Genomic DNA, 8,225 nt, shown 5'->3' with positions numbered 1-8,225 from the left:
TGTGTGTGTGTGTGTGGAGAAAGATGGAGTGTGTGTGTGTGTGTGTGTGGAGAAAGATGGAGAGTGTGTGTGTGTGTGTGTGTGTATGTGTGTGTGTGTGTGTGTGTGTGTGTGTGTGTGTGTGTGTGTGTGCTTCTGTGAGTTTCTGTGTATAAGTATCCAACTTCACAGGCCCACGTCTGTTTGTGTGCGTCTGTCAACACTTCATTTACATTTATTTGACATTTATCTGACGCCTTTATTATCCAAAGCGACTTACCACAAACACATTTGTCTAATTAAGTCAATCATCTATCCACCAGTCATCATAACAAACAGTAATCTATGCTAGGACCAGGGGCTGTTGACTTCTCCCCTTCCCTCTCTCCTGCCATACCACCGCTGGCCACCAGATGGAGCCCTTCTCAGAATTAGAATTTGCCATTTAGCAGACGCTTTACAGTCAGAGATTCCAGGGACAGTCTCCCTGGAGTAACTGAGGGCTAAGTGTCTTACTCAAGAGCACACTAGTGGTGGTGTTCCCAGGTGGGATTTGAACTCACAACCTTCTGATCACCAGTCCAACTCACAATCCGCTAGACCCCTCCTCCCCTCCTCCTCCTCCTCCTCCTCCCCTCCTCCTCCTCCTCCTCCCCTACCCCCCATCCTCCCCCTCCTCCCCCTCCTCCTCCTCCTCCTCCTCACCTTGGGGTAGGTGATGACGAAGGCGACCCAGCCTGCCAGGAGGAAGGTGCAGAAGATGATGGTGGCCATGTCCTTCAGCATGGAGTCCACGGGGGCCTCCGCCCGCCCCCCCTCCCTGCGCTGGGGGCCGCCTGCTCCTGGATGGACGTGTCTGGGGGGGCCGCGGGGGGGGGCCGTCGTCCATGCCACTCTCGTTCACCTTCTGTGGAGGGGCGGAGGGAAGGGAGGAGAGGAGGAGGGAGGGGAGAGAGGGGGGGAGAGGGGGGAGGGAGGGAGGAGAGGGAGGGAGGAAGGGAGGAGAGGAAGGAGGGAGTAGAGGGAGGGAGGAGAGAGGAGAGGAGGGAGGGAGGAGAGGTCAGGCTGAGAGTAACAGCTCATTTGTTTGAAAGTCTTTCAAGACTTCTGACACACACACACACACACACACACACATACACCCCCCCCCCCCCACACACACACACACATACACACACCCCCCCCTCCCACACACACACACACACCCCCCTCCCACACACACACACACACCCCCCTCCCACACACACACACCTCCTCCAGGGTCTTCTCCGTGGTGGGGGGGATGACGTTGCCGTGGTGACGAGGGATGCTGTCTGGGAACTTCTCCAGGATCTTGTTGTGAGCGTCTGGAGGCGTCTCGTGGTGCCCTGGGAGACACACACACACACACACACACACACACACATCATCATCATCATCATCATCATCATCATCATCGCCGTCGTCGTATTCTCCAGTGAACATCCAGCGTGCTCCTCAGTTACCTGCTAGGTGTGAAACGTCCAGCAGGGGGCAGTATATCCTCTCACTAAGTAGACTAGACACTAAACTATGTACATATATGTACTGAGAGTGAGGCATGACGGACCAGCGACCTACCGATTGGCTGGCCGGCCTCTCTAACCTCTGACCTCTAACATCTAGGCTACAGAAACTGAATAAGAGGGGGGGGGGGGGGGGGGCAGGTAGCCTAGAGGTTGGAGGTCTATCGGAAGGTCGCTGGTTCGATCCCCGCCTCAGGAGGGAGCCGGATGTGTTCCTACCACTGCTGTTGTGCCCTTGAGCAAGGCACTTAACCCCCTTACTGCTCCAAGGGCACTGACTATGGCTGAATAAAAGGTTGAATCTAACCTAAAACAGAAGGGGGTGTGTTCTAACCCTGACCTAAAAGGAGAAATGTGTGTGTGTTCTAACCCTAACCTAAAAGGAGAAATGTGTGTGTGTGTGTGTGTGTGTGTGTGTGTGTGTGTGTGTGTACCTATGAGGAGCAGGTAGTTCCTCATGAAGGTAGAGTGGATGCGGTTGCGTTCTCGCAGGGCGGCGTTGAACTTGACGCTGGGCGTGATCACACACTCCTGGTCCTCCTCCTGGGCCTCCTGGCTGCTGGGACCCTCCAGCATGGGGAACGTGCTGCCCCGGGGCTGCACACACACACACACACACACACACACAGAGACACACACACACAGACACACACAGAGAGACACACACACACACACACACACACACACAGACACACACAGACACACACACAGACACACACACACACACACACACACACACACACAGAGACACACACACACACACACACAGACAGACAGAGAGAGAGAGACATACACACACACACACATTCACATATACACACACACACACACACACACACACACACACACAGAGAGACAAACAGAGAGGTTACTCTGTATGCTCAGAGACATCAGTCGATGAGGTCAGACAGAGGAGGGGTCAGAGGTCAGACAGAGGAGAGGTCAGAGGTCAGACAGAGGAGGGGTCAGAGGTCAGACAGAGGAGCGGTCAGACAGAGGAGAGGTCAGAGGTCAGACAGAGGAGAGGTCAGAGGTTAGTCAGAGGAGGGGTCAGACAGAGGAGAGGTCAGAGGTCAGACAGAGGAGAGGTCAGAGGTCAGACAGAGGAGAGGTCAGACAGAGGAGGGGTCAGAGGTCAGACAGAGGAGGGGTCAGAGGTCAGACAGAGGAGGGGTCAGACAGAGGAGGGGTCAGAGGTCAGACAGAGGAGGGGTCAGAGGTCAGACAGAGGAGGGGTCAGAGGTCAGACAGAGGAGGGGTCAGAGGTCAGACAGAGGAGGGGTCAGAGGTCACTCACCACCACGGTGACTCCGTCGTGGACCAGGGAGGGCGAGGCGTAGAGGCTGGTGGAGTACTTGCCCACGTAGAGGGTGGCCCTGTGGAGACAAGGAGGAGGGGAGGAGGACGGGGTCAGGACCGGGTCAGGACCAAACATACACTATATGGACAAAAGTATTGGGACACCCGAACATCACACCCATATGTGCTTGTTGAACTTCTCGTTCCAAAACCACGGGCATTAATATGGAGTTGGTCCCACCGTTGCTGCTATAACAGCCTCCACTCTTCTGGGAAGACTTTCTACTAGATTTTAGAATACGTTTGCAGGGATTTGCTCCCATTCAGCCACAAGAGCATTAATGAGGTCGGCGCTGATGTTGGGGTGAGAAGGACTGGCTCGCAGTCGGCGTTCCAATTCATCCCAGAGGTGTTGGATGGGGTTGAGGTCAGAGCTCTGTGTGCAGGCCAGTCAAGTTCTCCCAGGCCAAACTCAGCAAACCATCTCATTATGGACCTCACTTTGTGTACGGGGGCTTTGTCATGCTGAAACTGGAAAGGGCCTTCCCCAAACTGTTGCCACAAAGTTGGAAGCAGACAATTCGCTAGAATCTCATCGTATGCTGTCGCATTAAGATTTCCCTTCTCTGGAACTAAGGGGCCTAGCCCAAACCATGAAAACAGCCTAGACGATAATTGTGTCCACATACGTTTGTCCATATGGTGTACCACACAGCTGCAGACAGCTGTTTGAAACCCTTAAGCACACACGCGCTTATCGTTTCTTGTGAAAGCACATAGAAAGACCTACTATATTGTTGTTTGTGTCTATGTCCTACGCACCAACCACACCAAGTCTATTTCATGCATGTGTCCGAATATACTTGGAAATAAAAAGGATTCCGATTGTGAAAGTCTTATTTCTTGTTTCTTGTGAAAGCACACAGAGAAAGTCTTACTTCTTGTTCCTTGTTTGTCTGCAGGTGTAAAATAGACTAAAATACCAGAGTACGAAACCGTGACTGGAAGCAACCGTCACTGGCCTCTGCATGTCCTGACTAACAGCCCTGTCTTCTGCCATCGCACAGGAATACAAAAAAAAGAAACTATTTTCAATAAAGCCCTCTCACTGATTCAGACGCCTGAAATGCATATCAACGTTTCAACATGCTTGAGAGAGAGGGGGGGGGGGGGGAGAGAGGAGAGAGAGAGAGGGGGGGAGGGAGACAGAGAGAGAGGGGGGGAGAGAGAGAGAGAGAGAGAGGGAGAGAGGGAGAGGGAGAGAGAGAGAGGGAGAGAGAGGAGAAAGAGAGAAAAGGAGAAAGAGAAAAAGAGATAGAAGGGGAGAGAGAAAGAGAGAGAGAGAAAGAGAGAGAGGAGAAAGAGAGAAAAGGAGAAGGAGAAAAAGAGAGAGAAGGGGAGAGATAGAGATAGAGAGAGTTAAGAGTTAAGCCAATCCTTCTCCTCCGGATGGGAAGATCAAACGTTTCTCTTGCAACATCAGCAGCTTGCTCCACAGCCCGTATCTACACTAGTTATCTACACTATGTATCTACACTACGTATCTACACTACGTATCTACTCTACGTATCTACACTACGTATCTACACTACGTATCTACACTACGTATCTACACTACGTATCTACACTACGTATCTACACTACGTATATCTACACTACGTATATCTACACTACGTATCTACACTACGTATATCTACACTACGTATCTACACTACGTATCTACACTACGTATCTACACTACGTGACCATGTCCTGTCAGACTCCACACGTTGAGAAAGGCTTTTTCAAAAGACACACCTTGAAGGGAAAACACGTCAAACGATTATGCTGTAATTCTACTAAATATGAAGGAAAACGAAGGCAGTAATATCAAGGAAAGTAAATATCTGACTAAATTATCCTGAGATCTCAATTTCAGAAACAATCAAATCAATAAGTTGTTGCTGTGCAGAAAATGTGGATGTTATGAAGACAAATTTCAAAGAGGGTTCGATACAGTTTGAGAAATTAAAAAGGGGATCTGAAATCACGAGAATAATGTCACCGGATAGAACTTAAGTTCTACTTCCTAATTGTTGGATGCTGTTTTTTTTTTATATTGATAAATGGTAAATGGACTGCACTTACATAGCGCCTTTATCCAAAGCGCTTTACAACGGCCTCTCATTCACCCATTCACACACACATTCACACACCAATGGCGGCAAGCTACCATGCAAGGCTCTGGCCGGCCAGCTCACTGGGAGCAATTTGGGGTTCAGTGTCTTGCCCAAGGACACCTCGACACGTGGCCAGCCAGGGCTCGAACCGCCGATCTGCCGACCTTGCGATCATTAGACGCCGGCTCTACCTCCTGCGCCACAGCCGCCCCATAATATACTGATACTCTTCAGCTGCAGCACCTCAGCTAAGTCTGATCACGGATGAGCGGTGGTACTTTCACTGTTTTAACACTGATCAACACCTAAAAAAAAGACCAGCAAAATGAGAGATATTTTGAAGTCCTATCACAGATATGCAGACGGTGCCCAGAACCAGTCTTCCCACACCTTCTGGAACATCACATTCAAGGACTTTTCAAGGACTTTCAAGACTCAATTCCCTCAAATTCAAGGACCCAACACGGCATAGTTTGAGACAGATCTAGATGAGAATTTATATAATAGGAACTATCCGCTCACAGACAACAATTAAAAAGAGAGGCTTGAATGTGTGAATACTAGATGGTCTCTTGCCTTCTCTACCACAGCACAGCAAAACAATATATTGTGAAATATGTGTTAAGTTAAGCAATACAGAGACTTATCTACTATAATTACGTAAAACATTCATAACCCTAACCCTAACCCTAGATTTTTTTAGAGAGAGAGAGAGGGAGAGAGAGAGAGAGAGAGAGAGAGAGCGAGAGGGGGGGGGGAATTCAAGCACTTTCAATGACCCATGTCTATTTTCAAAAACGTTTAAGGCCTTGATCTTTTTTCTCAAATTCACAAACTTTCAAGGATTTCAAGGACCCGTGGACCCCTGTCAGAACGGGCCTTGAAGCCCGGGACCGTGCGCCCGGGTCACAGCGGCGTGATGATGACAGGGTAAACACTCTCACACACCCCTGGAGGGACACACTCTTACAAACACTCAGTGGCAGGAGAGGTTTTCACCTTTGAAGCCGCAGAAGATATGCAGCTACGCATCGTCACGCACGCTCACAAATCACCCTGGAGCGACATGGAGGCTTCTAGAAGCTACCGGAAACATTCTAAATTCTACATCCTAGATTTTAAACTCTCTCTGAAAAATCTCAGGATCTTTCTTTTGTCGACGCAGACTAACGCCCTCGGAACGACCCTGAGTGACCTCCAGTCAGGAGGACCTCCACAACGACAGGGGTCTCCCCCCCCCTCCCTCCCTCCCCCCCTACCCTCCCCCCTCCCTCCCTCCTTACATGAGCTTGTTCTGGGCCTTGCTCTCCTGGGGGAAGGGGTACTTCCACTGTGTGATGCGGCCGACCTCCCCCGACAGGAAGGTGAGGTAGCGCAGGGTTTCCACGGCGACGTTGGTGTGGGGCACCTTGCGCAGGGCCTCCCTCTGCCAGATGTACATGGCCACCACCGGGCTTCCGTAGTTCTGCACCCACTGCACGTCACCTGACTCGCTGTCCACCGTCACCACCAGCCCGTCGCCGTTGGAGACGAAGTGGGCCATCTCTGGAGGGAGGGGGGGGGGGGGGGAGGGAGAGTGTAACATTGAATGTACCCGTATGTATATACACATATACACACTCAAACCAGAGGTTCTCTCTGGTTCTACAGAGTCCTGTATCTGTGAGGTTCTGTGTGTGTGTGCATGTGGGTGTGTGTGTGTGTCTGTGTGTGTGTGTGTGTGTGTTTGTGTGTGTATCTTACTGTGCTGTGTGTGTGTGTGTGTGTGTGTGTGTGTGTGTGTGTGTGTGTGTGTGTGTGTGTATTACTGTGTTGGGTGTCGGGGTCAGGGGTCGTAGAGGCGTAGTCACAGTAGGTGGCGTTCCAGCGCAGCTCCCGGCTCTTGGTGTCGTACACGGTGATGGTGTACTCTACACACACACACACACACACACACACACACACACACACACACAACAAACACACACACACACACACACACACACACACACACACACACACACACACGGCAGTTTATTTGTATAGCACATTTCATACAACAGGGGCAATTCAAAGTGCTTTACATACATTATTAAAAAACACAGCAAAAGGAGCAGAGTAAGAAAATAAAAATGACAATGAATAAAAGCAAATATAAGAGGTAGATAGATCAAAGCAAATATAAGAGGTAAATAGACAGTAGAATAGTTAATACCGGTAGATAAAAGACATTGATAGAAGTGTTTGTGTTCAATCATAACTGCTGCAAAACATGAAGGTTTTTCCCAGGTAGAGGAGGGGTGTGTGTGTAGGTGTGTGTAGGTGTGTGTAGGGGTGTGTACCTGTGCGTCCCAGGTACAGCAGGGAGCAGGAGGAGGGGGGGTAGTTACCTGTGCGTCCCAGGTAGAGGAGGGGCAGAGGGGGGGGTAGAGGGGGGGTAGTTACCTGTGCGTCCCAGGTAGAGGAGGGGCAGAGGAGGGGCAGAGGGGGGGTAGATACCTGTGCGTCCCAGGTAGAGGAGGGACAGAGGGGGGGGGGGGGGGTAGTTACCTGTGCGTCCCAGGTAGAGGAGGGGCAGAGGGGGGGGGGGGGGGGGTAGTTACCTGTGCGTCCCAGGTAGAGGAGGGAGGAGGAGGGACAGAGCATCTCAGCGAAGGAGGAGGTGAGGGTCTGCTGCTTCTCCCCCGTCAACACGTCCACAACGTACCACAAGTCCTGCTTCTTACCTGCACACACACACACACACACACACACACACACACACACACACACACACACACACACACAGGTTCAAACTAGTATTCATAATTTCTAACACTTTCACATCATTTCTAAGCCGTCTAACACTTGAAGCCTTTCTGCTCCCCGCTTCTGGAACTCTCTGCCACCTAACATTGGTAACATTGACACTCTCTCCACTTCCAAACCCAGTCTTAAAACACCTTTTCACAATAAAGGCTTATTTGGTTTGATCTGCTGTATTTAGTTTGTTGTTAGACAGACATTTAAACGGCATTCTCCCGGGTGGCGGTGTGTGTGTGTGTGTGTGTGTGTGTGTGTGTGTGTGTGTGTGTGTGTGTGTGTGTGTGTGTGTGTGTGTGTGGTGTGTGTGATTAACACACACACGCCTTCGTTTGCAGTGAGCCTAGTCCTTGGTGAAGGGAGGGGCCCTGACAACGACTGTGGTTAGACTGAGACAAGGATTACCAACCAGGGGGGGGGGGGGGCTGTCAGACAGTGGGGGGGGGGCTGAGAAGTTCCTCAA

The 8,225-nt window shown here is 50.8% G+C and overlaps 1 protein-coding gene across 1 annotated transcript in view; it reads right to left on the bottom strand.

Moving 5' to 3' along the window:
• The window catches only part of ern1 (endoplasmic reticulum to nucleus signaling 1), a gene marked incomplete at its 3' end in the record, with an annotated part of 50,686 nt that overhangs the window by 13,955 nt on the left and 28,506 nt on the right, over nt 1–8,225 (bottom strand). Inside the window, 9 exon segments of the mRNA XM_080523604.1 lie at nt 685–806; nt 809–835; nt 838–886; nt 1,231–1,346; nt 1,958–2,120; nt 2,821–2,899; nt 6,265–6,526; nt 6,790–6,891; nt 7,564–7,686. Of these exon segments, the coding sequence (XP_080379730.1) occupies nt 685–806; nt 809–835; nt 838–886; nt 1,231–1,346; nt 1,958–2,120; nt 2,821–2,899; nt 6,265–6,526; nt 6,790–6,891; nt 7,564–7,686 (1,043 nt within the window).

The sequence above is a fragment of the Nansenia antarctica genome, assembly GCF_963989245.1.
Source record: "Nansenia antarctica genome assembly, chromosome: 2".
Lineage (NCBI taxonomy): Eukaryota > Metazoa > Chordata > Actinopteri > Argentiniformes > Microstomatidae > Nansenia > Nansenia antarctica.
This window is presented reverse-complemented; position numbering and strand designations above follow the sequence as displayed.